Source organism: Mastacembelus armatus, chromosome 8 (genome assembly GCF_900324485.2).
Source record: "Mastacembelus armatus chromosome 8, fMasArm1.2, whole genome shotgun sequence".
NCBI lineage: Eukaryota > Metazoa > Chordata > Actinopteri > Synbranchiformes > Mastacembelidae > Mastacembelus > Mastacembelus armatus.
The window spans coordinates 22,589,290-22,616,793 of record NC_046640.1 but is presented as its reverse complement, the minus strand read 5'-3'; the positions used below and the strand labels follow the sequence as shown (position 1 = coordinate 22,616,793).

The following is a 27,504-nucleotide window of genomic DNA, read 5'->3' as shown; positions in this document are numbered from 1 at the left end:
CAACAAAAGTAATAAAGAATAAACTTTTTTTTAGACGTTTAATTCCTAAAAAATATTTAAAGCTGCTGTTTATTAATAAAAACCAAAAGCCCTGAGATGTTTTTATTGGAACATCCTTTAATGTGCAGTGAATTTATTTAATGTTCCTGTTACACTGGATAAGAGCAGAAAGTCTTTAAAAGGGATATTCTACTTTATTTTTCTTTCCAAATAATGTTGTGATTCATTTAAACATCTGAAGGTGTTTTATTATAAAGTACAGGGTTTTTTCTTTGCCAGCAGTTTCACACTTTAACACATTAACTGTGACATTATGGTGGAAACTGTCCAGTCAAAGCTCCGTGTGATGTTTGTTCTTCAACAGATCAGACCTGTGGTTTTAGTCCATGTGGCTGCTCCTTATGGGTCATTATCAGCCACATAACTGCTGCGTTGGCTCCGGTTTGGCATTTGAAATATTTATGATAGAGACGCCTGTAAAATTATAACCAAGATAATCTAATGTCTTACAAACTAAACTGCAGGCAGGAGACTGAGACGTCACACTGGGCCTCATCCAAGAACTTTTTTTATTCTTGTCCTTTTCATGTGAGTTTTCAGTCACCAAAGTCTGGGAGCTGCACAAACCTGGTGGGAACCTCTGCTCGCTCCGACCCTCAGACTGAGGCAGAGCAGCAGGAGCACAGTCGAAGCTCTTTGTGCAGCTCTGTGTCTGTGAGGAGCTGCTGAGATATCAGAGACCTGCACACAGACCTGAGGCCGCCACGGGACACACGCCGGTCTCCTGCTGACATGGACAAGCTGCCGGGACCAGAAAAGACCTGACCTGACCCAGCTCTCAGGCGGCTGCAGCTGTGATGAGGAGGACCTGCTGAAGATCCATTCAGTCTGGTCCATGCTGTGCATTTGTGGTTGAACAAAGCTGCTGTGATTCTGGAGTCAAACCCCACATGACTCCAAAGCCCGTCGGCCTGTTCTGGACTCGGACACAGCTGCTCATTATGTTCTTCCCTCAGAGGAAATCTGAAGTAGAGGAAAACTACTGAAAGCTACAAATTCTCTGAAATCAAAAGTGCAACTGAATCTGGTTCTTGCATGTGGCCCAGATTCAAATCAAGGTGCATTCGGAGTGAGTCCCTGTGGAACCAGAGTGGAAATAAATAATGAAAGTCTAACTTATTCATAACTCTAACACTGACAGCAGTTGACCCTTATCGTGGTCTCCGCCGCTGCCATGGTCGTCCCAGTGTAGGACAACAACAACGACACACTGCTGGGTTCACCTTTCTCCTTCGGTTTAAAAACAAGAGTCAGTTTATTCCAGGTGGAAATAAAAGCAGGTCTGATCCAGCTCCGTCAGTTTCTTCTACATAAAGTGCTTTTGCATCTTCTTATCAGTAAAAACGTCACTGTGGAAACCGCATAAAGGACGGACTACATAAATAAAGCTAAGGTTGTTTTCCTGGAGCATGCTGGGAGCACAGTTCATCTACCAGGTGTGCAGTGAGTCGCAGGCTTTGTGTATCGCCCCAGGCTGGAAGTGGGTTTCAGTGGTTTCTTCCGGCCTTTGGGGACGTGGCGAAGAACAAAGTTAAAGTTGGCGGTGGTGCACATGGCATAGAAGACGTTTCCTTTCTCTGGCATGAGCAGCTCTAGGAGAAAAACAAGATCACCTGTTAGAAAAGAACGTTCTCTCATCTTCAGCCAGAACCTTTCAAACTTCTTCTGTTCAGACCTCGATCGTGGGAGATGACCTGCGTCAGGGTGAACTCCGCCCAGTTCATGTGCTCCAGGTGATGCTTCTCCAGCGCCCTCTGAATCACCTGAGCTGTTTTATCCTGACTGGTCAACTGTGAAAGGTCAGAAAAGTTAAAACACACAGATACAAGTCAGTTGAAACACTGAGCTCACAGTGGTTCCTAATAAACTGGGTCCGACACAGGGGTTCCTAATAAACTGGGTCCGACACAGGGGTTCCTAATAAACTGGGTCCGACACAGGGGTTCCTAATAAACTGGATCCAAAACAGTGGTTCCTAATAAACTGGTCCGACACGGTGGTTCCTGATTAACCCACTGGATCTGACCCATATATAACGTACAACAAAAGGCTGATTGAGGCCAAACTCACCAGGACACTTTTGTACAGGTTGCCGTTATCGTAGCCCAGGTCCAACATCACCCTGACGATGCAGCAGTCGCCCACCTGGCGGTTGTACTCGGGCAGGGAGGTCATGGACACGGAGCGTTTGTGCTGGGAGGTCGCAGCGCGTTTTGGCCGAGCGCCGCCGCAGGACGCTGCCGGAGAGGAGAGATCGGCCTGGCGGTCGGAGGAGAAGGAGCCGGAAGGACTCGGGGAGTTTGGAGGGGACGTCGTGGAGGAGCAGGGGGAGGAGGAGGAGAAAGAAAAGGCCTCGGACACGTTGCCGTAGGAGCCGTGAAAGGACTGCAGAGAGGACGAGAGGGAGACAGAACGTGGGTGAGAGGCTGCGGGAAAAAGCTCCGCTTGTATGGACGAGCCTGAAAAGAGGATCCTCAGTGGAGGAAGATTATGGAGGTTCCCAGGTTCCTGTCATTCAGTGTCATCAGAAACGCCTCTGGGTTTGGTTGACTTCTCAGAACAGGACGACCATGTTGTTCTGAACCCAGAGACCTGCTAGGTGACCACCCATGTTCCCCACTGTCCTGCCCACTGCTGGTTACCTGGATCAGGTGTGTTCAGCCAATCAGAAGCTGGAAGATACCAAATCAATTTGTATCGCCCTCCGTCCACCTTCATGCGAGATGGTATCTCCCAGATTCCAGGGCATTAGCTGAGGTCTCCATCCTAACGTGATGCTGTATGTGCTGCTGAAACTGAAAACAGGGACTGGTAGAACCAGAAGGTGGCAGGTGTTTACCTGCAGCGTGCGGAGACAGGCTGAGCCTGGGCTGGACAGATCCTCCATCTCCGATCCACTGGACCCAGAAGATGAAACACTGATCTGGTCAGCGGGGACTTTCTTAGATCCATCGCTCAGGGTCAGGAGACTGAGGACACAGAGGACACACACTGGTTCATGTTTGCACAGTACACACAACAGACACACACTTTAGGGAGTGGCCATAACGCGGGTCAGCAGGAACAGTTTGTACCGACTGTGTTGGGTGTGTGAACATAGTAAAATGAGCAGCTATTGTGTGTTTGAATATCCAAATGAGGCCAGAGCCTGACACTCACCTGGAGAGTTTCTTTGTGAGTGTGCGCTGGCTCCACAGGCCTGGTGAGCACAGGTCCAACGGGGGCTCCAGCTGTTTCGACAGGTCGTAGCTGCAACAGAACATCAAACCGTGAACGTCTTCCTGGCGTTTTTTCTGTGGCTTGTTGACAGTAAATATTTCCACACTGCAAACTGACGCCTGTGTGTCGAGAAGCTAAAGCTGAGGCTCGGCTCAGTAAAGCCGATACCGATCAGGCCCGATCGGCCCAGATACCGATCTCTGAGGTCAGATGGTGACTCACGGGAATCTATGTGTTGATATCTGTGGCTGATCAAACGTGTGAGCTGAGACACGAGAACATGGCTGAAAAGTTTAATAAAGTGAAAAACAAGTCGGATAAAACGATGTGATTATGGGAAAAGAGTTCATACTATTGTAAACTGCATCACTTGCTTTAATGAATGTCTCAAATTATTGTATCATAAACGTCCAACGACTGACAGGAACCGGTTTTTACAGCGCTCAGGTCAGTCTACAAAAGTCATCCCACTGTCATTAAAGCTTCGGTCTCACCTCTCCTGGTCAGTGAGCAGCTTGTGTCCCTGCAGCCAGGTGGCGATTCTGGGGTCATGGGGCAGATCGTACCGGGAACAGGACGCCTGCAGCACCTGGATCTGGGACAGAACCTCAAACTCCTGCAGGAGAAGAAAAACAGGTAAACCAGACTCAGCATGGTACAGACTGCAGCAAGCTGACACACAAACAGTCTCAGTCCTGATGTTCCCACAGTGTGAACAGACCAAACCAGATCTGGACCACTTGCATATGTGGTCCTAGATCCGATTCCTATACGACGTGTGAGTGTGCGAGATCAAACAGCAGATCTGATGGGAACAGCAGGACCTGGGATGTGGACTCAGCCAGTGGGACTTTGGACAGTTTTAGTTCTAAACAGTTAAATATCTGCAGCTTTCAGCAGGTCATGTAGTAAAAGAGCAGCACCAGAAAGTGTCCTAATGTTTCACACGATACTGAACACACCCAACCGCGTTATGTGAACACCACTGTACTTTGACCACAGTGGGAAAAGAATAAATAAAGCAGAAATACATCAAAGATAAAGAGGAAAAACTTACCCTCCTCCTCTTCTCAAAGTTTATGAGTCCTCCCTGCCAAGAGACGCTGATGTTAGAACAGAACGTGCAGGTTTTCCAGGAATGAATTAGATGAAATAATCAGAAACACTTTAACACTGTGACACAGCTTCTGTTTGTATGGTCTGTGCCTGAAGGCATCACGAGGCAGGAAATCCATCCGCCAGATGTCAGCCTTTTTTGCAGCTTTACCATTAGTGTGTGTGTGTGTGTGTGTGTAATAGTGTATATGCTCTTTACGAAGGTAAAAGAGAGGACCTGCTCCTCAGGCACGCTGTCTGGCAGAGCAGTGTCCAGCATGGTGAGGACGCTCAGGTACGTGCCCAGGTATGGAACCAGCCCACTGGAGGTGATCTGCAGAGAAACATGAAGCACTTAGAGCTGCAGTTTCAGTCGTCAGCAGCTTCTTCTTTTACTGCTGAGATTGGCAGCACTGTGGGTTAAAGTTACAGCCCAGGAGAATGTGCACTGGACTCATGAAAGACCTCAGTCGGTCTATTATTACTGTCCTATAATCCCAGTGAGGTGAGGCCATTGGAGCTCAGCTAAACATAGGTTTGGGTATCTGCCATGTGAGAGTACTCCACCCACACTCAGGGAAATCAGCTCCCCTGTGGCTTCTGCTCTACTATTACCTGAAACTGACACCTGCCTCAAATCAAAGACCAGGATCACATGATTAAAGATCCCAGTTTGTAACAATCCTCCTGTAAAAAGCACATTTACCAAGTTGCTGCTTAGTGTTTAACTAGGTCTCATGTCTTCACAGCGTCTCACACCCTGGTCTTACCATCTGGCCGGGGACCGGACACCTCTTGGTTATCTTTGGAGAAACATTATCCGCAGTCGCTCGGCCTCCGTCCTGTGAGGGGAGACGGGTGAGACAGAGCTAAATTCAGCTGAGGGTTGTTGGCACAAGCACTGGCTCATATTAAAAACATAAGAGACTAACACATAAACAGTCTACGTGTGTGTGTGAGTGTGTGTGTGCTTTTAATTTAACGCATGAACAGGGTTTATTATACATTAACTTCAATATCCTGTTTAATATTTGGCCTGAGAAAGGGAGGGATGCCACCTTCATGCCCCTCATGTGTTTGTATGGGACATGTCAGCCGGTGTGGTTGGTTGTGTTTTCATAGAAAGGTCCTGTTCATAAAAAGCATCACCAGGATACAGGTCAAATAATAAATAAAAACTAGCACAGGCCAGAGACCTGCTGAGTCCAGAGGAGAAGAGGGAACACGATGTGGCCTCTAGTTTTCCATTAACACTCTGTCAGGCCTCTGTCTAAAGATTAACTCAAAATGATTCCTTTTAATAATTAAGAGAGAAAATGTGTGTGCAGTCGTTTCCAACATGGTTTCTGATCCACTGTTGGAACAGCCACCCCGAACGTCAGCCCAGTGTCTGCAGCTGAAGCTACACGGCCGCAGGTTCAGGCTGGAAAAAGTACTTACTTCCTTTAAGTTACTGCAGTTAAAGTACAAATACCACAACAGTACAATAATAAGGTACAACAACAGTGGATGTAAATTCTCACCTCGAGCAGCAGCTCTCTGTTGGTCAGGACACAGTTCTCATCAGGGAAGGTCTCCAGCAGGTTTTCAAACGTGGCCATGCTGTCTCTGTACAAACAGACAGTAACAGCAGACACAGCATTGGTCTATATTTGATTTCATGTCCAGGTGTTTGGACCAGAAAGACATCAACATGAAGTGAACTTCACCTGGCCCTGACATTATCTTACTGCAGAGTTCATGACCCCACAAAGAATGTGGGTCAGCCAGACTCTGGGTCTGGTGTCCGCTGAATAGACTGAGTGACAGTTCAACAGCCTCGTTAAAGGACGATTACGTAGAACATCGTAAACATCACTGTGGAGAAGGCTGTAAACTAATGGTACCTGCTGACAGCGGCCCAGGTCTTCCTCAGTCTGAAAACTGCATTAGACTGAAGGGCCGACAGGATCGCCTTGAGGGAGGAGAAGTTCTTCAGCTGGTGACACTCCTGCAGAAGGAAAAACGCCGGTTCAGTGTTTTTTGAACTTCACTTCCAACCAAATATTCCAGTAAACATGTTTAGAGCTGCGAATACAAAGAGCTGGAGCCAGGACTCAGACCTGTGCCACTCTGATCCACTTCTCTATGATCCGGGCTCTTTGTGTGGAAGTCGTGGGGAGCCCGTAGGAGGACGTGGGGCAGCATGTGGGGTCTGTGGGCCGGCCCAGCAGGGACACGATCACCTGGTTAGTGATGGCATTGAACTGTGCAATGGTGGCCCGGATGGTGGGGGACATGTTTTCCTTCTTGTCTCTCTGAGACCACACGCAGCCCAGACACTGGTAAGGCACCACTTTGACAAACAGGGCCTGAAAACCAACCATCAGCCTTTAATCATCGCATACCTGATGTGTTAACGGGGAACATCACAGATAAGTCCTCACGTACCGAGTCCATTCGAGTGAGCTGCTCTGCGATGGCCACGGCAGAGAAATCCATGACGCCACCTTGACCCACGGAGTTTTCACCACCTGGATCCTCATCACCTGATTCCTGCTCATCTTGTCCTGGATCAGCCCGGGCTGAACTGCCATTTGTCTCCGCTCCTGCAGAAACAGGGCAGGAACAGTGAGTCAGGGTCTTTATGCAAACAATACGCCACAGGAAGGGAAATATTCAGCAGCACTGAGTGACTTTCTTTAGTTGCCAGATTGGCTGCAAACGGCTTTTTCTATTTCTATTCGGTGAGCTGAGAGAAATATTTCACAGTGAAAACATGTTTTTGAGCAGAGGGGACGAAGGCGCCTCGTGCTGGGGGATCACCTTCTTTGTGAAACCTGTGCAGCAGCGTCTCAGCCTGGCCAGCCAGCGAGCAGAAGTTGGGCTGGCTGCGCATGTGGTCGTGCACTGCCGAGCTGATCGTCAGGTGGTCCAACAGCAGCCTGAGCGCCGAGTGCACGGGAGGGTCCCTGAAGTCCTCACTGTACTCATCCAGCCACGTCTGGAGGAAGTCCAGCAGAGAACTGGGGAGGCAGAGGAACAGTCACCACACTTGGACTTTTTAAAGGTTTTTTAAAAACAGAGCTTCGAGGGAAGTGGGTGATGGGAGCAGGCTTCACTTACCTCCTGTAGAGTTCACTGTTGTCCAGATCTGAGGCAGCGCTGTCCCTGCAGGAATGAAACAGGGTCAGAAAGGTGCACTACACACAGCTATCCTAACCCTGACCTCGGGTCACACGGCCACACTTTAAACCACTCTGAGATAATTGCTGTTGTTGGAGCCTCTCGTAATGAGCACCTGCAGGTACCTGTCATTACATCAAAGCCAGCGGGACAGGACTGCTTTGTCAGGTAAACAGGGCATGAAAAGATCCTGACGCAACACGGAGACTTTACACTCAGCGACCCGAGATGTTTTCCCAGAACCAGGGAGAAAGAGGCTGTTTGTGATTTGAGCTGCGTCAGGACTGCAGGTGCACATTAACTGTGGCGCTGACCGCAGCACATTTTCACCGCTCCCTACTCCATGTTCATAAACAAACAATACACTGGTCCGAAATGTGACTGTACCTCTGGAAGAGCAGCTCTATGAGTTCTGAGGTGCTGGTGAAGGTTCTGTACGTGGAGAGCAAGATCCTGCCGTAGTCCTGCTCCTGGCACCCGGGGTCCAGTAGGTGGTTCACCAGCTGGCCCAGGGTCGCGGCCTTCAGTCGACGCACCTTGTAGGTTCGGTACTGGACAAAAGCGCAGCATGGATTTGTCTCAACGGGGTCTGAGGTAGAAGTGACGGGCTCCCGACGCAGAGTGACCCCGTAAACCGCCCCGTCCTCGACCTCCTCACCCCACTCCTGCACGGGGTCCTGTGGACGGAGAGGCGGAAACACTGAGCAAGTCTTCGAGCAAAGACTCCAGCTTTAGAGTCTGAGGCCAAAATAGCAGGAGGCAGGTGCAACCACACACAAACAGGTGACACACCAGCACTGAGGCTGCTAACCCTCCTCAGCTCCAGCCTCCAGCACAAACAGGTTATGGTGTAATGACAATAATCAGATGACACACGCGGAGCTTAGCCAGCGCTGAGTTTCCATTGCCACCATTTCCCTGCAGCTCAGCAACCTCAACTTTCCAAGAACTTTGTACACACACACACCAATGTTTATGGAGAAATACTGGACCAAACGTTGGCACACGACAGCAAAACGCACGAGGTTCCATCAGTGGAGGCTCCTTCAGCACCAAGTGTCGGGATTTCATCCAAAAACACTGATGTTGTTGCACATTCAGACCCTGATTGTAGCAGCAGCTCCTCCTCCAGCCGCCACACACAGGATCAGGCTTCATCGAATACGGCAGCAGCACAATGAGGTGTTTTGATGTTACTGACAATGAACTAGTCTCTTAAGTAATCCACCTTTTCAGGCCCAGAGACACCTGAAGACACCTGGAGTCAAAGAAACACACCACTGGTTCATTATTTCCCTCCCACAGTCAGAAATCTGCTGACAGACGCGTTTAAAAAAGGACAAGCTAAATCCAAGCACCCAGGTTCGAGATTTCCTGACTTTTTACTCCAACCGCAAAACTGCGTACCCTACGTTTCCCATAATGCAACTCAAAAAGCACCTTTCATAACAGAACAGTGAGCATGTACCTCACACAGACAACAGCTGCTGCAGCCTGATGTTTCATCTGTTCCTGTACATGCAAATGTCTCACAAATCGAGCTGTCCCACAACAAAAGCACCTGATCTGGTCTAGAACATAAAGTGCTCTGGGCTGTTAGACCTGAATCATCCTGAACCTTAAAGACAAGAATCCGTTTGTTTCCCTGCAGTTTGCAGACATCACACAGGATCACACAAACTCTATTGTTCCTCACAGAGAAGAGGTTTGTTTGTTGGTCACAAAGACATGAAACTGGGCTTTGTGTCCATGATGCAGTGGTGGTACTAAGCACGACAGCTCAGAAAACCTCAACTTCAACTACAACATGGAAGGTTCCTAATAAACTGGGTCTGACACAGGGGTTCCTAATAAACCGGGTCTGACACAGGGGTTCCTAATAAACTGACCGGGTCCGACACAGGGGTTCATAATAAACTGGGTCTGACACAGGGGTTCATAATAAACTGGGTCTGACACAGGGGTTCCTAATAAACTGGGTCCGACACGGGGGTTCCTGAGGTAACACCTGTAATATTTACATATTCACACAAAGCCAGAACCAACTAAACGAGACTTTCAGATCCAGAACTCTCTTCACTTTTCAACCCGAATAAAAACTATGCGCGATATTACACACAGTCCCTGACCTGGAAGAATCCCAGGACCGAGTCCAGGGCTCAGCTCACCGGGATCAACTCACCATCGTTAGCTCCCATTTTCCCATGTCGGCTACAGGCTGCAGTTTTCCATCCCGACCGGAGACACCGACTGAAAATCCGCTCCGCCCGTGTCCTCTGGCACTAAATCTGCCACAGTCCCGCTCCGCTCCAAGACCACTTCCACCGCAGAGAATCCGCTAAAGCTGCAGATTAACGTCCGGGCTGTTCCCATGTGTCGGTGCGTGTCACACCTTGAGCCAGAACCTGAGCCTGGAGGGACAGAAACCCGCGGAGCTCTGCAGTCTGTCGGGGACGCGCAGTCACTCTGGGTTTATAGTGGGAGGAGGCTTGTGCTGAGGTGCGGACTGTGGGAGGGTCTGTTCTGTGTCAGTACTGGGTTGATCACTAAGAGGTCCCAGTCCTGGACTTCAGTATTTTCAGTATAATCCAGCCTCATATTTGTCCTGCCCCACATGGACCTGACAGGTTCAGACCTGACATGAACACACAGGACAGACCGACATGTTGGACTCCTGAAAACCATTTTCCCCAAACCTGCTGATCCTGAATCAGAAGTTTTCCTGAGTGGAAACAGAAACTTCAAAGTCCAGCATCAATGACAGGGAACATGTCTGGGTGTAAACTGTGGAGTCAGTAGAGACCAGGGTGCTGGTGCTGCAGGTTCATGATGATCCCACTTTATTTCTCCAGTCAGACTCGAAGCTCTGAAACAGACGACCCGGGTCTGTGTGAGTGTTTTCATGCTTCAGGCTGAAACGTCCCAGTCTCTCCTGGATTTTCCAGGAAGCTGAAAATATCTGGACTTTTCTGTGAAGGATCATATCAAACGTCACATGCTCTGTGTTTAGTCAGCACAGGGACTCGCTGTGTGTTATGTATGAAACACTTCAGCTCAGATCTTTTGTGGTCACAGTGAAACAGTATGAGGGATTCTTGTTCCCTCTTTGTCTGACATCTTTGTGCAGGTCTGGTTTCCTGCGGCCAATGACGTCTTTAGGTGGGGTCTCAAATCCTTTTCATGCCTCGCAGTGATGGCATCGAGTGTTGGCCCGCACTACACAGGAAATACAATATGACCTGCTATGGTTTCCCCATGTTCACTGCCTGACATTGGAGAGTCAGACACTGAGTCCAGATCTCATCCAGAGACCGACAGCACCAATGAATGTGTGTGAATCCAGAACCTGGTTCAGCTTATGGGTCTGTGCCGTAGACCTCCATTGTTGTCCAAAAACTATTAAAAACCCAGCAGGGAGCCACACCGCTGACCTGGCTCACATGGTTCTTCCTCACCAACAATGGGAGGCCCGTCTGGTTCCAAAAACCAGCTCCAGCGTCACTTTATAGTCTCTGAAGGAACAAAGAGTCGACTATACATGTGTGATCACTGTTAATCTGGACAGTGACTCCATACATTTATGGAGTATTTCCTGAGTATTTCCATGTAGTACTACTTCATCCTTGGACTTCACTACATGTCAGAGTCAAACCTTGTACTTTTTCGTGCTCTACATTTATCTGATAACTTTAGTTCTTTTTCAGAATCAGTCATCAGTTTTTCAGAAACACAAAGCAAAACTACCACATACCAGAGTTCAGGTTTCTGGATCGAGGAATCCACAGGCTTCAGAGGAAGGCTGACGCTCAGAGGTTGAAGCAGTGGTCAGGAATGCAGACAGACAGTTTTTTTATCAACACAGCACCAGTGACAAATAACTCAAAAACTTATGACTTCACAGAAACATGAAGTATGTCAGTGACAGCATGCTCTGCATGTTTGGATGTGGTCTGAGCGTCGGATGTTGCGATTTCCACATTCTACTAGACAGGTTTTCATGCTAGACTGGGGTTTAAAGATGATCTGATCTACTGACAATGGAAAAAATGACACTGCAAGGTTTTTTTTTTTTTAAATACCAACCCTCAGACCAACAGGTGAACTATGTGGAGCATTTAGCAGGTAAAGGGCCAGACCTTGGAAGGTGGTGGAGACCAAAACCCGAGTTAACAGGAAATAGATACTGGACTGAGAGTCATCGTGGGGACAGAAACTTTAAATCACAGCTAATGTTGCTCTGTGTAAACAGGCTGCTGGAAATGAAAACACTTGTGCTGACAGATCAGTACCCAGGCAAACAGATATTCCTGGACCATGTTTTCAGACTCTTCTCTTAAACATCTGCTTCCCTGGTCTGACTCAAGCAGATCAAACTGGACCCAGCTCTAGTCCAGTAATAAAAGAACATCATTAGACCTGTCTCCATGTATGTTTCATCCTTATGGCACAGTGTCGGCTCTCAGGCTTTTCGGACTCGTACGTGTGGCACTGAGCTCATGCAGCTCCCTCAGCTGGAAAATTTGAGACTTTTTCCAGTTTTCTGTCAGAAAACCGCATCGCCTGTGATCCCACTGCTGATCTATGGCAGAGTCACAACCCTGAGCCTCTGATGCACATGACAGGTGTGTGACAGACCGATTGTCCCGATAGGAGAGACGATTGTGATCTAAGCCTGCAGGCATCAGGTGGCACTTACATAAAACCAGCACTGCAGCCACAGACGAGCTCAACAGAACGTGCACAGACAAAACGCAGGCAAATGAAGCAAACGCCGTCTCCACCTGAGCAACGTGTGCAGCCCTGACAGCGGACTGCTTTTTCAAGGTTCAGTCACAACATCAGTTGGAACACTGGAAATCCACCTGGGCTGAAGATAAAATGAGTCTCTACCATTAATCACCAGGTCCTACTGGACCCGAAGGTACAGGACGCACAGCGTGCACGGTGCAGCAGTGGACTTTGATAGGTGCATAATCATCAAGCGGGGGTTCACACTCAGTTCTATACAAAACTATTTTATTTCAGAAAATCATCAATTCAATTCACAAACGTGGAATAAGCATCTGAGTATAAATTCTGCTGTTTGTCTTTATATGTTCAGCATCTCATGCTCTATGCAACAGCGCCCCCTGTCTGCCTGGCAGTGTAATGGCTTTGGTAACAATGAGGTTAAATATTTCTTCAAACAGGAGATTACACATTAAAAGCCTCACATTAACAGACTACCTTTGGGTTTACCTTCATGTAACGCTCGAATATGAAAAATAAAACATGCTCAAAAAAAAAAAACTGCTTCACCGATAAAAATGGTTTGGATGACAACTGCACTGAAAAAACCCTGAAGTGAATCAAGACCAGAGAGTCCGATCCTGGAGCAACAGTGGTCTGTGACAGAGGAACCTGGACGCCACCTGAAGGCTCCTGGTGACGGCGGCGTGATGTTCGTGTCTGTTCCCACTGAACCAACCCGTCCACGTGGCCCGCAGTCTGTCTACTGAGCCGTTGTCTTGTTCTTCTTGTTGAGGATCTTGCGGAGGCTCTCGGGCATCAGGTACGGCCTCTCCGGGCTGCCGTCGTTCCTCTCAAGGTCCTCCACTGCAAAGAGGAAGTGCGAGAAATGAACCACGGTCTTTACTTTCTGCAGCCAAATATGTTTCACTTCAATATTAATATTCTAACTCTAGTAAATCTGAAGAAATGATGAGTTTCCAGTTTCATACAAGAAGCAGCAGAGTTTTAATGAGCAGACCAGAAAAATCAACATGCATCTATTCAAAGAGTCACTGCCTTTAACAGTCTGTCAAAACCTGCACTGGTGGGCACACAGCCCTTCATCTACAACCCAAACTTCAACAGCAGAAACCTCCAACCTGACCGACCATAAAGTGGCACTGACGGCAGACGCTGTAAACAAGGAGGTGCCCTCCAAACTGCTTTAAAGCCGCTGATACACTTGATTTCAGGAGCGACGGGCTGCACGACCTCAGAAATAAACGCTTTGATTACAAGACGCGGCTCCGCACGTGAGCAACGAAGCATTAAAAAGTAAAAAGGCAACTGGGCGCCCAGTTCCTTCCAGATACACAGTGGTTCATGATCTTCATGCTTCTGGATTCTGACAGATTTTCTAGACTCTGGTTCGTGACAAATTTCTCGCATGATTCTCTGCAGGAAAAACATTTTGTGCGTGTCACATGGTGAAGACGCAGTACCAGGTTTTGGCCACTGCAGCTAAACAGCTTCACCTGCTGCCTTCGTTTTTTGGAAGTTTACAAGGACGACTGACTGATTTCAGCCCAACTCTGCCCCCTAGTGAATCCACGTTTCAATCCGGATCAACAAGTTTATCAGCGGCTCGACAGGAGGCACATGTACGGCTTCAAGTTTCTGTAGTCGTGTGGCAGTGGACGAACGGTTAAAAGGCAAAAACCAAATGTATAAATGTCAGGCTGCCAGGTAACGTCCAGGCAGGAGCAGGTTTTCCATCGCGTTCAGGAAAACACTGAAACAGTGTAAGCAGGATGTGGAAGAGGCCCGGCTGGCACCAACTGGGACCAATTACATCACCGCCAACGAGACGCCATCGCCTCATCCTAGTGATCGTGCAGGAAACACGCTGGATGTTGCTAAATCAACTGCTACGACGGAGTCTGGACTGTAAAACCTGTAGGTCTCAGACCTGATGATCGTTACCGGCTGAGCTGGTCCAGCACCGACTGATGAGATCTGACCATCAGTTGTAACCATGGTAACCGTACACAGCAAAGATGGCCGACAGCTGTAACCACGGTAACTATGAACAGCAAAGAGCTGGAGCCTCAAATTACAAATTTAACATTCAGGACAAAAACTAGACTCTAGTCAAAAAAAAAAAAAAAAGAAACTCAAATGACTAAAATTCAGCTCAAACTAAAACACAGTCATTGCTGAAATAATACTTCATTTCCCATGTTGCCTTGTGTTGCAGCATTGAAGCACAACACTGGATCCTTCTTTTAAAAATCCACCTTAAGGCAGTGACTCCTGCAGTTGTACTTCAGTCAGTTCTGGAGAGATAAAGGGTTTAAGTGCAAAGCAGCAGCTCCTGACGGCCGTGGCTTAAAAAAAGCGTCTCCTGGGACGTGCACATTCAGACGCGCCCACAGAGATCCTGTCTACAGCGAGCGGTCCTCCTCGGTCTGCTGCCGTTTCAGCCGCAGGTCGTCGCCGTCGGCCTTGTTCTTCCACAGAACCTCGTGCAGGGTGGGCGACATGTAATAAGGCCGAGCGGCTGAACCGTCATTGCGCTCCAGGTCTTCACCTTATTGTGTGTGAGTGTGTTAATGGATGGTACAGAACAGGAACACAAAAATCAAGGTCAAAGAAAAGGTGTTACGGGACCAGTGTGAGGGGAAAGGGCAGGTGGTGAATGAGGTGAGAAAAAGGAAGAGACAAAAAACAAAGAAAGGAAGAAAGTCAATAGGAAGCAAAGACACCCACATGTTACAGCTTAAGTCCAAGCAGCAGCCACAGACTGTTATTGTGAAACATTCAAAACCGATAAGCTGAAAGATTCATGCAGGTCCAGAATTAGTGTCAGCCCAACACAGAAAACCCAAGTTTAGATTCAGATAGATAATCTTTCACTTCGAGCCCTAAAGACTCGTCTTCAGTCCAACATGTGAGTGTTACAGCGATGGAGGAGCTACTTACAGAAACAGAGGAACAGAGTGTCCACACACATGGAGTACACACTGAAGAACCCGTGGGCGATGAGGTACGAGCCGATCACCACCGTCTGGTGAGGACAAGGATCATAACTCACCCAGAAGCAAAAACAGCAGGGAAACAGGGCGCGGTGTGCGTGCACACACACACACGCACACACACGCACGCTGCTGCTGCTTGAACACACTCACCAGGATGGGCACCCAGTAGTAGTGGAGGTTGGGGGCCGTGTTCTCAAAGGCCTTCACCCTCCCCGAGAAGAAGAAGAAGGCGAAGACCCCTGTGGAAGCAAAGACCACTCAGACCTTCAGTGTTGGAGAGCAGCTATGACTTTTATTGATAAAGCCAATGTCCATTAACACACAGTGCGTTTATATCACCTTATAGTGTACAGTTTAATATTCTACTGTTTTATGTTGTTTGTATTGATATTTATTTGTACGTGTCCTTGAGTGCCCAGAAAGCTGCCTTCAAATAAATGATTAATTATTAATGGACGAGCTGTGGATTTTCTTTTGTCTACACACTAGATGTTTTAGTGTCCCCATTCATTTCCATTGTATCTATAACTACACAACATCTTACCATTAGTTTCATGTGTTGACAATAAATAAATAAATAGTCAGTTCACTTCATAAACTCACCCACGAGCCCGACGATGAGCAGTTTGCCCAGGAACAGGAGGAAATCTGTGACTTTGTCCAACACAGCCACCCTGGGTTTAAACACAACCACGTCATTTACTGCAACAGGGGCCGACTGTGAAACTGAACCCAAATCCTCAAACGTCTAACGCACCTGATCATGTTCCTCATGAGCAGGAAGAAGGCGTCTCTGGCAGAGGTGCAGAAGTTCTTACCGTAAATCGCCACCTGGAGGCCACATGTGCTCATTACAGTCAACTCAAACACTTCAGCACTGAAGAAAAACACAGGCGACATGAATCGGCCACGCTCACCATGATGTAGGCGTTCCTGTTGAGGAACTTGATGAACTTCTCCAGGCACCAGAAGCAGCACTTCAGACAGCACAGCAAGAACTTTGCAAACTTATTCTGGGCGACTGTGAACGGCAGCGTGACCGACAGGTGAGCGAGCATGAAGCAACACTGGAGACAGGTGTAACGACTGAGAATCAAATGCTGACTGGTGCCAGCGTACAAACCTTTCAGCTTGTGGTCCAGGTACTCCAGGAGGACCCTGATGATCTGGATGATGGAGAGGATGAGGGAGCCGAACGCCAGAGTTCCCGTATGATACCTGCAACGAGAAGCAAACACATAGTGGTGCTGCCACCTGGTGTCTGTGACCTGAGGATGCACCACTGACACAGCTGCCTCCTGGGCCAATGTACTGTAATGTAGACACTACTCAGGTGTCTCCCTATTGATAACTGAGCGGCACGATCGATGGGACCCATCCTAAAAAACAAACATCACAAGGAAGATTATGCAGATGCACCCGATTGTGCTCCACACACCTGAGAGACCTCCCCAGGGCAGAAAACACCGGGAAGGCGGGCATGTCATCTGGTTTGACAAAGGCCCAGTAGTAGGAGGCGAAGGCCCCGGCCAGGGTCATCTGTCCCAGAGCCGTGACGAAGTTGGCACACCAGAAGAAGAGGAAGACGTTGTAGAACTGCAGGCCGATCAGGTATTTGTGGTAAACTGTCTCTCCTCCGTAAAAGGCAAACAGGCACTGGGTGTCGGGGCACTGCGCCTTCATCGCACTGGTCGAGTAGTTCTACACACACACACACACACACACACACACACACACACACACGTCAAATCAAGGGTTCGACACTTTTTCTACTTTCATGGGAAGGACGCAGGAGAAAAACGCTGCCTGCATCGGTGAGAAAGAGGAAACTTACACCAGGGTTACAAACTTCCCTCGAGAACTCACACGGCGTGTCATTGAAAACTTTGTAGATGGGCTCATTGGACGTGGACAGGAAACTGATCGCGTCTGTCAAGGACCTAATTATTCCTGAATGTCATGAAAGACTAACACAAATACAGTCTTTACATTATTGTGTCTTATTAATGAATTATCTTCTATTTGAGTGTAATTGTCATTATTCTATTTGCTGAATATTGACTTCCTGTCCCTGTGGTTTCTAGAGTCCCACCTTAAACCAACAGCCTGTAACCAAAGGATACACAGCAGTGACGGCCCAGTAGGCGATCACGATGGCCAGGAGCAGGAAGGTGAAGAGCGGGTAGAACAGGGAACACATCACGTGTCCGATAGCCCTGAAACAACAACAAGGCGCCATTAGTCTGACACTGAAATCATTTGTAAGTCAGAACATTTTCTGTGGACTGGTTGATGCTCTGATGTGCAGTCTGACCTGCTGGCCTCCTTGATGAGAGCGATGGCGATGAGAAGCCTCTTCCTGAGGAAGATGAGCAGCAGGATGATGATGACCTCCACGATGACCAGGATAATCACTGCAGAGGAAGAACAGCAGGGGAACAGGTCAGGAACCGCTTGGCATCATGTCAGAGCTAAAAACCTGTCGGTGCGTGTTGTGCACTGACTGAAGGCCAGCCACGTCTGTTGGATCTGCAGGTACACCGCGAGGTCCGTCTGGAAGCCGAGCTGCTGCAGAGTCACGTTAGCGCCGGGCTGTTCCTTCAGGGCGGCATACTCCATGTAGCAGTGGAAGATGCCTACGCAAAGGAAAACACGGTGCTGGTCAGCAAGGTAGCAGCTACAAAAATGTATGAGTCACGCTGGAACCTGGGGCCCTGATGGATTACTGGGGTCAGAAAGTGAGTGTGATTTGATAACCAGCAGCTCAGGGGACGGACGCTTTGGTTCTGGAGATCTGACTGGAGCCTGCGGAGTCATTTCTTACCCTCAGACAATCTGCCTGAGCCTTCACACTCGTCTTCACTGTCAACTCGTGGTTTAGTCTGCAAGTATCTGAGGCCTGGTCTCTGCCAGATTCACCTGTGAGGACCTGTTTTCTCCCTGAGGGTTTGAACGCACGTCCACTAGGGGGAAGACTAGAGTCGGATGACGTCTGAATAATACCTGCCTCCGCACAGAGAAAAGTGCAGCAGCATCACTGTAGACGAAGCATCAGCAGCTGCTGATCCGACCTCAGAATTGCCATCAAAGCTACCAGAGTTCTTTAATCTGCTTTCAGGAAGAAAGAAAAAAAGACAATGGTGCCTCAGGTGTGTCGGCTCTTACCGTATCCTATGACCACTATCACCAGGGCGATCATGACCCAGACCATGATCCCTGCCAGGAAGCGCAGGAGGATGATGAAGAGCAGGCTGGTGAGCGTAGCAATAACCAGCCCTCTGCAGACAGAGAGAAAACAGCTGCTGTTCACACACAAACCGGATCAAAGTGGACCAGGAGCACGAAGTCGGTCAGTGACTCACATCAGGATCCAGTACCAGGAATGTGTGTAGTCCTCAAAGATCTTCATCATCGTCTGCCGGGCCTCAATAGCCACAGTGGCGTTCCTGTGGACAGATTCCCGTGTTAATCTCTGAAGTGCCGGCAGGTTCACTCTAGCACCAACACATTCACTTTACTCACTTGACTCCAGCCACAAGATCTTTGGCGTCTTTCATGGTTCCGCTGCCGTCGTCGAACTTCGAGTTGTTCCCCACGACGATCACCCCCCCCTTCTGTCCCAGGGCTGGGAAGCACCTGCGAGTAACTGCAGGAAAGACGAGAATAAAGAGAGGCTGCTACGCTTCACACAAATGTTATGACCCAGACGTCTGCAGGGTCTATGTGGGAGGAAGACTTGACTGGTAAGATCCAACTCACAGGGGGTGCTGGGGGTCAACATGGCAGGACAGAGCCGAAACCTGAGGATGTCCGGTACGCTCTGAAACGCCAATCGAGACCATCAGGTGTGTGAGAAACAGGACACCAACAGAAGTAAAACACAACGTGGCTTCAGACTCACCATGCTGTTGGTCACACTTTGATCACAGTAGTTCTTGTAGTAGTCAAAGTCATTCTTGTTGCTGTGGGCTTTGATTAACGTCATGAACCTGTCGGGACACTTCTCCACACAAATCTGAGGAGGAAGCAGCAGGACACAGGTCCGTCATGTGCAGGGAAGGGTTTCACTTTGAGGAATGAACAGAAACACCAAGAATCTGTTCCTGCTGGGACATGACACACTCAGGCGGTGCAGGTTGGGAAGAAATGGAAAGATCTCCAACTCTAGTCCTCCAGGGCCACTGTCTGTTTTCCAACTATCCCTGCTCTTCTAGCTTCTGATTGGCTGAACACACCTGATCCAGGTAATCAGCAGTGGGTAGGGCAGAGCCAGTTGGAAAACAAGCAGGACAGTGGCCCTAGAGGACTGGAGTTGGAGACCCCTGCTTTAGGGGAACCTAGTCCTAAATCACACAGTCCAGTAGGTGGCAGAAATGCTCTGCACCAATTAAGACAAAAAGAAAAATGGAACTTATTCTCCCATAATGCATTGCAGACAGGAATGGGAGGAGGAGCCACTGAATGGAAAAAAAAACTACACGTGGTGCTGGTCCAGAAACATTTGGTTTCACAAAATCAGACTTGAATTTACCAATTCCTGCCTGATCCACCTGCACAGACACAGGATTTTATGTTACATGAATCATCTCCTGTCAGATCACTAAAGGTTAGGGCTTAAACATTTAAAGACACCACACACTGACCCAAGAGCTGAACAAAGGACCTCACAGAGACACACAAAGACCTGGCACAGCAACGACGAGTGGACCCAGCCCACCAGATAAAAAGGCGCATTAAGGCCCAGAACAGACACGGAGGGAACAGGTTTAACGTCCAAAGGCAGAGTAACGAACAGGCGTGGAGCCGCTCAGATGGACAGAGCTTGGCTGGCAGATCTAAGAGACCTGCAAACATAAAGTATGAGGTACAAGATGGGGCCTGCTCACTGACGGGGCTCTGGACTCTTTAGTGGACAGGGAGCCAGAGCACAGAGGCCACAACTGTAAATAGGAGGAAGCGAGAGACTTGAAATGGCAGCAAACCAACAGAAACCATTACCGCCTACAAGGCGAATTTGTTTATCAAGGCTGAGCTATGAGTCAGAGATAAGACCAAAGCGTCAGCTTTCTGTCCTCACCAAGGGGGGGTGACCTCATCTGCTGGCTGGTTCTTACTACTTTTACATGCAAACAAGGTGCAGCTGACTGATCAAATGGACGTCACGAAAGTGTGTGTGGAGAGAGAGAGAGCGAAGGGGGCTGAGTGCGTTTCACACCTGTGTGGTCGGACACTGGAACTCCAGCAGCACCATGGGACTGGCACACTTCATGATGTTGAAGTAGAACAGCAGAGGCTTCTTCCTGATGACGAGAGAAAAGTGCATTTCAGTGACTGATGTGTCAGGTTGCACTCAAATGAATTATTCATTAATAAGAAGAGACAGAGGAGAAATACGTTGCATTAAAAAGTAGATATTCAATATTTTACCCACTGATGGATTCAAATCAAAGACTTTATGTGGCAGCAAAGGGAAAAGGCTGCAACTAGGATTTTTGAAGAAAACCATGAGGGGAACATGTTTAGTGGCCTCAGTCTGAGAGTGAGGGAAAGACACTGGGCAGTGTTTGGTGAATGCACGAGCAGAAAGTGTAAAAAGTACATGTGGAAAGTGACTCACTCTTGTGGGGTCCCGGCCTGCCCACAGAACTGGCCTCGACTGTCCGTGGGGTAGATCACCTTCCTGGGGTCTCCCTGGGACCAGGCTGGGGTCACACAAACATGGAGATCACAACAAGTTTTCCGTTTCACGGGAGCCACAGACAGAAGTGAGATTTCTGGAAGTTTCCTTACCGAGTATTCCCACGGCGAAGTAAGCCAGGATGGCGAGAACGAAGAGGATGCAACACACGATGTCCGTGCAGCCCCTGAACACAACGACAACAGTTTTCAGGCCTGACACAAACCTCATGCTGGTATCCTGCCTCAGGTGAAAATCACATCTGTCTCACCTGTTGTGGATCGGACCCTTGAAACTCGGGTCGAACTTCCTCGGCTCACCTACGAACAGGCAAACATCACTCAGTGAGATATTACCAGGAACAACAAATGTGACGTCCCATAAACGTCCCTAAGTGGAAACACGATCTTAGAGCTGGAGTGTTTTCCTGTTTGCTGCACTGTGTGTGCACATTTTCACCGAGCTGCTTCTTAAATGTTTCAACTATTGTTAATCTCATTTAGACTTTATTCTGGTTTAATGGTAACGCCTCCTGCTCCACAGTTTCTCTGCTGCTCACTGGGACTGTTGGGTTGGAAAATGGGGGGGTCACCTTCCAGCAGAGCCCAGGAACATGGTGAGATCCACCTGGATATTATTTTAGAGCTTGTGCACACAAACAGGTGCAAGTAACTTCAATCTGCACACGAAGCCTGCTGCTGTTCACCCTGACAGCGGTAGGATCTTGTCTATTGCATATGAATTATGGATGTGGTCTGTGGGGTAATGCTGCAGTGAGCATTTACCAGACGAGCTTTTAGGGAGGTCACCGCTTCCTGTTTGAGCTTGGGCGTTGTACCTTGTGATTGGCACACTGAGGCGCTGTTTTTAACAGGGTTAAAGTTCACCTGCTCAGTAATTAAACTGAAACACTGTGATATTAGCAGAGACTGTGACAGGAGCTCCTGTTCCCACACTGCTCAGCACTCAGAGGTTCCCTAAAAACACACACACACACACACACACACACACACCCATTCCCTTCACACACTGATACTGCTCTCTAGTTTCACTCCCGACTGTTTACACGCCTCCTGACACACAGGCTGATTTTCACTCAACCCAACAAGTCACACCAACAGAAAACTAAAGCAAACACAGCAGTTACCATGTTTCCCATAATATTCTCCTTCCTCAGGCATCTTGAAAGTCCTTCCTGGGTGAAAATGTGAAGAGAAGTCCACAATTCTTTATGTGCTTCACCAACTCGTCCTCCCTGTCTCAGGGACTCAGCTATTGTGGAGGAGAAACCAGTCAGACCAGTCTCTGAAAAGCAGCAGCAACACTCCTCGTCACACTTCCCCATCACAACTGCCTCTTTCCAGCCCGTGCATCTCTCGTCTCCTCCCAGCCCCACGCCGCTCGTCACACCTCAGAAAGTGAATCCAGCTGCGAGGGAAGAGGAGCGGACTCAGGAAGGAGCTGCGGTATAGGAAACGTGGTGCACATTCCCAGAGACGTGTGTTTAGAGTAAATCTGCCTGCAGCGACGAGCCTGATTACTTTCAGGTGTGCAGGGTGTTTCTGGCTGCACCTGCATGACGTGAACACGCTGCCATTGGTGGAATCTCCTCAGACCTGTTTCCTCATGCCTGCACCAGCAAAATAAAATATAATAAAATAAAATGTCCGTCCTGTTTGTGGCTCGGTCTGGTTTGTTTTACAAAGACTCCACAGTGAGAAGAAATGCCACAGATGTTTTTCACAGAAACATCAGTGCAATGACTGAAACTTTCCATTCTCACTTTATTGCTGCACATGAAGAGGCCTGGCTCTGCTGTGGTTTCCAGACAGAACCTCCTCCAGTACAGAGTTAAAACCCCCTCACGTACAGTGTTAATGTGTGTGTTTAAAATAATTCACTGAAACTCAAGAAGTGAAGCAACAGCAGTTTTTTTTTTCTCTGTTTCCACAGAAACTCAAGTGAAAGTGAAACCAAACTTCACTACTGTTTCTTCCTCCTCTACAGTTTGTGCCTTTGTGCCCACATTCCTCAGTTTTCCCTGTGTTGTTTCCCGCCCCCTCCCTCCACATCCGGTCCCCTGAGCCGATGGTCGGACGGACCAGCCTTCACCGAACGGGCAGTGGATGAATCTCAGAGGAAAAACCAAACACAAGATGTGTTTTTTCTTACAGAATATTATGAGACAAAACAACCAGAACACGTTCGCTTGTGTTCCCTGGTGTCAGGTCCAAATATTCTAATCCCAACATGGAATATTGCAAATTGATAAATTCAGACAAATAATGATTCAATTGCGAAACAAACAATGAAACAGGTTGATGTGCCTGTGGTGTGTGAGCACCGATGATCAGTGTCAACACAGGAAACAGGTTTTTGATAAAAGTGCAGGTGTTTGTCAAACTGGTTATTACAGCACTAACTACACTAATTACAACTGGACCATATCTGATTATTTGGAAAATGTTGAAATTCTCTGACAACAGCTGGAACAGGAGAATATTTTAGAAAACATCTGTGGCGGCTGGCCCCTTAAAACTGGTCCCTTATCTCCCCAGTACTGGTCTCTCTTTACTGGTGACCAGTGAAGCCAGAGCTGATGTTAGATACTTGTAGGTGCCGCCCAGTATCTTTCCTGCACTTTCCCACCGACGTCTTTGAACAGCCATGAGGTCGACACGGCCGCTCACGCCGTTTCTATTCTTCCTATATCATCCTGCGTTTTTCCTCCGAGCGCCATCATCTCTGTGAAGCCCTGAGTTTGTAAATAGTGACCTGTGTGTTTTATCGAAGGAACAGGAACTTTATCTGAGCTTCATGTCAGCGTCTCAACTCGAGTCCTCTCCTGGGGCCTCCTGACCTGCTGGAACATCGTCCTTACCTCAGGGATTTCTCACACACCGCTGGAACAAAGTGAAACAAAACCCGCCCCTGCAGGACTGTCCACTGCAAACAGACGTATCCCACACATGCACAGTGGTGACTGTGGAATAAATCCCTGCTCGGTGGGGAGTCGGACGTGTGGACAGTTTGGCCCAAGGTGAACCCTTCGTATAAGATGATACTGGATTTAATTTGCATCTGCAGCCAGCAGTTCATTGATTTTGGGACATATCATCAGCATTACAGATAGGAGCCCGAGGTGGAGTTTTACAGACACGACTTGAATGCAGCATGAGGCCTTCAGTCTCAGGTCGAGTCCTTTTAACTTCTGACCAGTCAGACCAAAGCCAGAGGTGAAGCAGAGGCGTCCTCAGGTCTCACAGGACTCAGGCCCAGAAGTTTAACCAGTAAAAACCAAATCATTCACAGACGAACAAGAACCAGCCAAGATCCACAAACTGGGCCAGGATGGTCCTGCTGCCACATCCACACTGCTCTTTGCTCTTTGATTCTCTTCCTCCACCCAAACTCGCTCCCCCTGACCTTTTCCACCCACTCCCTCAGAGCCCTGTGTGAGCACGCCCTTGGATTCAGGCAGAAATAGAACCGTGAGGGTCCGATCCAGCCCATGTAAGTGGAACCAGCTGGTTATTAACAGCAGACAGTGAAACCTGAAGCAGAGGAACTCAAAACAAATACATGTAGCTGGAGCAAGCTTTAGCAAAAAAGAAAGAGGATCAGGTTTCAAACCACCCTCCTAAATGTGGCTTATAATTACAGTCGGGCACGGCTGCTTCAGATCCTGTCATTGAGGTTTCTTCATATATCTCAGCCCGAAATGACTTCGGCATGTGAGACGCTGGATCCTGCAGAACGCTTGGAAACGCCCCCTCCCTGTGGCGCCTTACTGTTTCTGTTACACTAAAGGTTTTTGGAGGCTGATGTCTGGAGGGCTGGGTCCACATCCCAGGCCTCAGTGTGTCCATCAGATCTGCATGTATCAGGCTCCCAAACTGCCACCATGCACAGATTGAACTGAAATGTGAGCCACCTCAGATCTAGGACCACACATGCAAGTGGACCAGATCTGGTTTGGTCTGTTCACACTGTGGGAACATCAGGGCTGAGAAAACAGGAGCTAAAGTGAATTTGCAGCCAAGTCTCCAGAAACTCCTCCCATGGGAAGAAGCCAGGGTCCCCGTCACTGTGTGGAACAGTCTGGACCCTTGGAAAGCTCGGACAAGCCGCAGCAGAAAGACGCTGCCTTGCATGACGGGCTGGTAATGTGACTCAAACAGCATCATGAGGAGGCGGAGGAGAAAAGGGTGTGGGCTGGGTCGAGGAGGAAAACACCACCTCATCATGAAGCTCCCATTGTTTCTGCTCGTCAACATCCTGCTAAAGCCCCATGAGCTGCATGTACTCACAGCTCCACACAAAGGTGGATGTTACTGACCCACAACAACTGGGCAGGATCCGTAAACAGACTCTGTCCCCTGTGTGGACTACTTACTGCCTGGTTTCTCTGGACAAACGAACTTTGCTCAGAAAGAAAATAAAAGAGCTGCAAACAGACAACAAACTGAGCCCCAGGGCTGCAGAAGACCACGGGCTCTATACATAGCTGCAGTCCATACCATACCAGTCTGAGGAATGTGGCAGCAGCTGGACCAGCACAAACTGGGACACTGTGCGTCCTGGGAACCTCCCTGTTGTTAAAGCACAGACTCACAACACGACGCAACACAAACTGTGTGTTCAGCAGCTGAGACAAAGCGTTTGCACCAGAACTAAACTGAAGTTCAGACACTTTACCATATTTCGCTTTCTCCTCCAGCTCCATGATCACGGAGACTCAGATCCGCTCAGAAGCGAAGCTGCAGCGCATTTCCAGCCCGGACGGAGTTACGGAGCTCGGATCCCGTTCATGGGAACTATCGGGGTAAAGTCCGCTCCGCAATCTTTACCGTGGCACCGCGTTTAACGGGGCGGCTTCGCTGGAGAGCACCGACCAATCACATGCAGGACGCCCTGAATTGACAGGGCGCTGAGCCAATCACAGAGCGAAGGCGGGAGTTTCTTCTTTGTGTATTTCTAGTCCCGTTAACCGACACAAGGCGTTAAATCCCAAAACTCAGAAGTAGGCAGCGGTCACCGGAGCTCATTTAATTATTATAAATGATTAATAATTATAGTTATTATTAACTATTAATTTAATTATGATTGTTTTGCTTACAAATAATTAAACAATAAAGAAATGCCTTCATAACTGATGGAGAAAAGAAACACACATCTACTCCTGAGTCTTGGGATCTAACCGAGGCCTTAAGGTCCATGAGCTACTGTTGTGAACTTCTAACAATAAAGCAGTGCGCATGCACCTGAGGCACGGAGTGACACCTGAGTGACGTGTGGCTCACCTGTGCTGAAGTGTCTTATGGTGCAGCGGAGCAGTGACGGAGCAGAACGTCATGAAATTGGAGATGACATGAAATATGAACACAAACTATTCATTCATAATTCACCTGACAGGGCAGATCTTTCACTCAGGAGGTGTTTACCCAGAAACACCTGCCAGGTAACACCTGTCTGCTCACCTGCCGCACACACCGGAGCTGCCACTATGGCTTTTATTACCACGTCTGCATTTGTTTGGCCTCCACAGCCTGTTTCACACTGAAGTTAGGCCCAAGGGGGAAGTTCTTCTAAAATATATATAAGATAGTAGTAAAACTGTAGTACACAACACCAGGACATGTACTTTGCACCGCTAATACCACTCCCATCATGCAGTGGGGTTGTTACAGTCCACAAACTTTATTTTAACCACCAATTCACAGACTCATTAACACACAGAGGAACCAGGAGGATCCAGGATCCAGGTCTACACAAGTCCACCAAGACATGAAAAACCAAAACACAAAGCTAGGGGGGTTAAGTGAAGAACAGCTGGTGACACAAAAGCTGCACATTTGAATTATTTTTCTACAAATATACAAAACAGATTTAAACAATAACTATATCGACAAACAGACATGAAGTATCAACATAACACTGGGACTACAGGGGTCAGATCTATTTTAAAGGACATTTGTCTCATGATCTTTTAAAAACAGGCTCAGTTCAGAGGGGCGGCTTCCTAAATACCCTGGACGGCCTGGACTGGCAGATACCGGTCCCGGGACCAGGCCTGTTTTTGTCCTGATTACTGAGCCGTGAACGTGGCCACGCCCCCAGCATTTACGCCCCTGCCAACGAGCCAATCAGAGTCGCCCCTACAGGCCGCCATGTTGCGTGATGACGCAATGAGCTCCTTCCTGTGTTCCGTGGTGGTCTCTGCTTTTAGTCGCGGGGCCTTAACTCAGACCGGACTCTGGACTAGGTCTCCGGACCAGGTCTCCGCGGTCTCATCGCTCCCGTTCGGCTCCATCACGACGCCACACTCAACATGGCACGTCCGGCTTGACGTGCTTTACGTGATGACGACAGGCTGTATAGTGGCGCGCGCAGGCCCGTTGGCCCGTAGCTCTGTTAGTGAGCTGCGTCTGCGCCGCCGCCATGTTGCAGCGGGGTCGATGCTGTTTGTTTAATGAAAGACAAGTTAGATTTTACAACACTGATACACTTGTTAGGTCCACCGAGCTACAACAAATGCAG

At 48.5% G+C, this 27,504-nt stretch overlaps 2 protein-coding genes across 5 annotated transcripts; both read right to left on the bottom strand.

The window, feature by feature from the left end:
- Positions 1 to 96: 96 nt before the first annotated feature.
- On the bottom strand, positions 97 to 10,011 carry LOC113140565 (ral guanine nucleotide dissociation stimulator-like 1). The gene is made up of 17 exons (XM_026324453.1): positions 9,722 to 10,011; positions 7,927 to 8,216; positions 7,480 to 7,524; positions 7,180 to 7,379; positions 6,805 to 6,962; positions 6,477 to 6,725; positions 6,261 to 6,364; positions 5,898 to 5,982; positions 5,145 to 5,216; positions 4,613 to 4,708; positions 4,337 to 4,369; positions 3,774 to 3,895; positions 3,220 to 3,309; positions 2,900 to 3,029; positions 2,131 to 2,445; positions 1,736 to 1,850; positions 97 to 1,652 (listed from the first exon to the last, which is right to left on the bottom strand). Exons 1-17 carry the CDS (start codon positions 9,743 to 9,745, stop codon positions 1,486 to 1,488), a joined length of 2,295 nt encoding a protein of 764 aa, XP_026180238.1. The 5' UTR covers positions 9,746 to 10,011; the 3' UTR covers positions 97 to 1,485.
- Positions 10,012 to 12,538: 2,527 nt separating this feature from the next.
- LOC113140566 (choline transporter-like protein 2) lies at positions 12,539 to 25,830 on the bottom strand. 4 transcript variants are annotated; one of them, XR_003296661.2, is made up of 23 exons: positions 25,663 to 25,830; positions 21,236 to 21,284; positions 21,078 to 21,151; positions 20,905 to 20,989; positions 20,503 to 20,587; positions 19,189 to 19,302; positions 19,047 to 19,107; positions 18,810 to 18,933; positions 18,650 to 18,733; positions 18,453 to 18,565; positions 17,792 to 17,923; positions 17,602 to 17,701; positions 17,411 to 17,503; positions 17,122 to 17,206; positions 16,726 to 16,988; positions 16,411 to 16,505; positions 16,205 to 16,308; positions 16,045 to 16,118; positions 15,891 to 15,961; positions 15,438 to 15,526; positions 15,232 to 15,316; positions 14,547 to 14,839; positions 12,539 to 13,134 (listed from the first exon to the last, which is right to left on the bottom strand). XR_003296661.2 is itself a non-coding variant. In XM_026324456.2 (22 exons), the coding sequence occupies exons 1-22, from the start codon at positions 25,688 to 25,690 to the stop codon at positions 13,031 to 13,033; spliced, it is 2,112 nt and encodes a 703-aa protein (XP_026180241.1). In that variant the 5' UTR covers positions 25,691 to 25,829; the 3' UTR covers positions 12,539 to 13,030. The 4 variants fall into 4 exon arrangements, 2 of the variants coding, with proteins under 2 accessions (XP_026180241.1, XP_026180240.1); XR_003296660.2 differs by lacking the exon at positions 25,663 to 25,830 and adding an exon at positions 22,112 to 22,452; XM_026324456.2 differs by lacking the exon at positions 14,547 to 14,839 and having other exon boundaries at positions 25,663 to 25,829.
- Positions 25,831 to 27,504: the final 1,674 nt, after the last annotated feature.

What these genes read in the sequence shown, in the direction of transcription:
- LOC113140565 (XM_026324453.1), bottom strand. Translation starts at nt 9,745, where the DNA reads ATGGGAAAATGGGAGCTAACGATG. An exon ending in GAAAATGGGAGCTAACGATG is followed by an intron (nt 8,217 to 9,721) that starts GTGAGTTGATCC and finishes CTCCGTCCACAG; the next exon opens with GACCCCGTGCAGGAGTGGGG. An exon ending in AGCTCACTCGAATGGACTCG is followed by an intron (nt 6,726 to 6,804) that starts GTACGTGAGGAC and finishes GTTGGTTTTCAG; the next exon opens with GCCCTGTTTGTCAAAGTGGT.
- LOC113140566 (XM_026324455.2), bottom strand. Translation starts at nt 22,145, where the DNA reads ATGCCTGAGGAAGGAGAATATTATGGGAAACATG. An exon ending in CTCATCAAGGAGGCCAGCAG is followed by an intron (nt 17,504 to 17,601) that starts GTCAGACTGCAC and finishes TTGTTGTTTCAG; the next exon opens with GGCTATCGGACACGTGATGT. An exon ending in TACTGGGCCGTCACTGCTGT is followed by an intron (nt 17,207 to 17,410) that starts GTATCCTTTGGT and finishes AGACGCGATCAG; the next exon opens with TTTCCTGTCCACGTCCAATG.